Source organism: Nestor notabilis, unplaced genomic scaffold (assembly GCF_000696875.1).
Source record: "Nestor notabilis isolate BGI_N333 unplaced genomic scaffold, ASM69687v1 scaffold21303, whole genome shotgun sequence".
NCBI classification, from domain to species: Eukaryota; Metazoa; Chordata; class Aves; order Psittaciformes; family Psittacidae; genus Nestor; species Nestor notabilis.
Genome location: NW_009923569.1, coordinates 3732 through 5859, shown reverse-complemented (window position 1 = coordinate 5859; position 2128 = coordinate 3732). Strand labels below are relative to the sequence as shown.

General features: G+C 58.7%; 1 protein-coding gene across 1 annotated transcript in view; it reads left to right on the top strand.

Annotated features, from left to right (window-relative positions):
- Positions 1 to 1684: 1684 nt before the first annotated feature.
- Positions 1685 to 2128, top strand: part of LOC104403933 (C-X-C chemokine receptor type 2-like) — a 1087-nt gene continuing 643 nt past the window's right edge. The window contains 2 exon segments of the mRNA XM_010012226.1: positions 1685 to 1896; positions 1898 to 2128. The exon segment at positions 1898 to 2128 is cut by the window's right edge and continues 643 nt beyond it. Coding sequence (XP_010010528.1) covers positions 1685 to 1896; positions 1898 to 2128 — 443 coding nt within the window.

Below are 2128 nucleotides of genomic sequence, written 5' to 3'. Positions count from 1 at the left end.
ATGTGGAGCAGGCTGGTCTGGGGGACAGGGTGGGCTGCTCTGGCTGCCCGAGGGGCTACCTGCTGTGGGGTCAGCAGGAGGTGGCAGGTGGGGGCCCCCAGGGCTGTGCTTTGGGCTCATCTGGGGTGCAGAACCCCCATGGTCCCCAGGCACATCAGCCATGCACTCAGCGCCCACTCCCATTTCCTCGCATGGAGAGTGCTTCCCCATGGCATATTCCTCTTTCCTCGCCATGGGGACCCCCAAGGTACCTGGTATCCTCCCAGCCCTTCCAGGGTCAGGAAGGGAAATGGGGTGCTGCTTGTTCCCCTAGCCGGGCCAGCTGCAGGGTACCCGTGGGTGGGGAATACCTGGTCCCAGAGGAACCGTTGGGATTTTGGAGTGGGGAGGCAGAAAGAAGCATCCAAAAATAACTTGAAGCACTGGTGTCTGGTTCTGTCCCATGCCTGCAGCAGTCCTACTTGGGGGGGGACCTTCCCCCATCGTCACCAGCAGTGTCCCCAGATATGGTCCTTCAGGAGGCTGGGGCATTGCCATCCCAGCATCACCATCCTGGGACCACCACTGGAATGGGGCTGGCAGAGACAGACAGGGATTTTTCTGGGCAGGGGCACCTGCCTCACTGCAGCAGGGAATTCCTGCTAGGCAGAAGGGGAAAGCTGATCCCAGGCAGGGTTTGGGATCAGACAGGGACAGCTTGGGGCCAGGGACCCTCCGGCAGTGTGGAGACTCAGCACCCCTAAAGCAGCGCTGGCATTGCCAAGACCTGCAGGGGCTTAGGGGCTCAGAAATGGGGTGGACGAGTGAAACTCGAGTGAAATGAGAGACCAGATCTGTACTGGGAGAAGGCTGAAACCAAATGGTCTTTGAGGAGGCGGGGCAGAGCAAGATGTCCTATGCATGAGGAGACAAGAAAAGCGACTGTCACCTGTGATTTCCCCATCACTGCTGAGCTCAGGGGACACAGGCATGCCCAGCAGCACCCAGCTGAGCAACAGGAAAACCAGAGACACGAAGTATTTCCAAAGCTGCCTGCAGAGAGTGATACGTCCTTCCGTCCGGGGGGTGAAACCACTCACGCTGGGGCAGGACCCAGGGGAAGGGGAAGGAGGGCGTGAAACCACCTTCAGACCTTCTCAACTGCTGCCTGCCCGGAGCACTGTGACGGTAGTCTTGCTGCTAGCTGGGGTGGCAGGAGGGGCAGCTGCAGCAGCGATGATTGAGGGGATGGAGAGGCTGGAGGGATCCAGAGGCACTCAAAGGTCTTTGGAGATTGCCAAAGAGTTCAGAGGGTCTTGAAGGACCCACACAAATCAGGGGGGGCCAGGGATGCTGGAGGTGCCAGGTGATTCCTGGAAGGACATGATGGCTGCATGGAATCCCCCCAACCCAAGGAGAGGTGGCCAGTCTGTGGGGGAACCCCTTCTTTCATGGGGGACAGGGTTGAGGTGTCCAAGGAGTGCTGTGGATGTTGTACAAGTGGGCATATGAGGGACAGTGTCCACCTGCAGTGTCATTACCTGGCACAGCATGGATATAGTGGAATGATGGAGGGAGGCTTCCCACTGGCTGGGAGGGAACCTGGAGGGCAACAGGGATACCAAAAGGACCCAGAGACACTGTCACCACTGGCCCATACCACCTCCCCACCCCCAGTCATGCTGCTTTGTGCTCCACAGGCAAAATGGAATCCTTCTCCTTCAATGGGGATTTATCCAACTTCTTCTCCTTCTATAACTACACCTATGACTACAGCACAGCCATGCCCGACACTGCTATCTCCTCTGCCCCGTGCCGGCCTGACACCTCTGTTCTCAACAAGTACCTGGTGGTGGTGATCTACTGCCTTGTCTTCATCCTCAGCGTGGTGGGGAACGGGCTGGTGGTGCTGGTGGTGAAGCTCCGTCACTGACGTTTACTTGCTCAACCTGGCAGTGGCAGGCCTGCTCTTTGCCTTCAGCCTGCCCCTCTGGGCTGCCTATCGAGCCCATGAGTGGGTCTTTGGCACCGTGATGTGCAAAGCCATCTCCGTGCTGCAGGAGGCCAACTTCTATAGCGGCATCCTGCTGCTGGCCTGCATTAGCGTGGACCGCTACCTGGCCATTGTCTACGCCACCCCGGCCGCGAC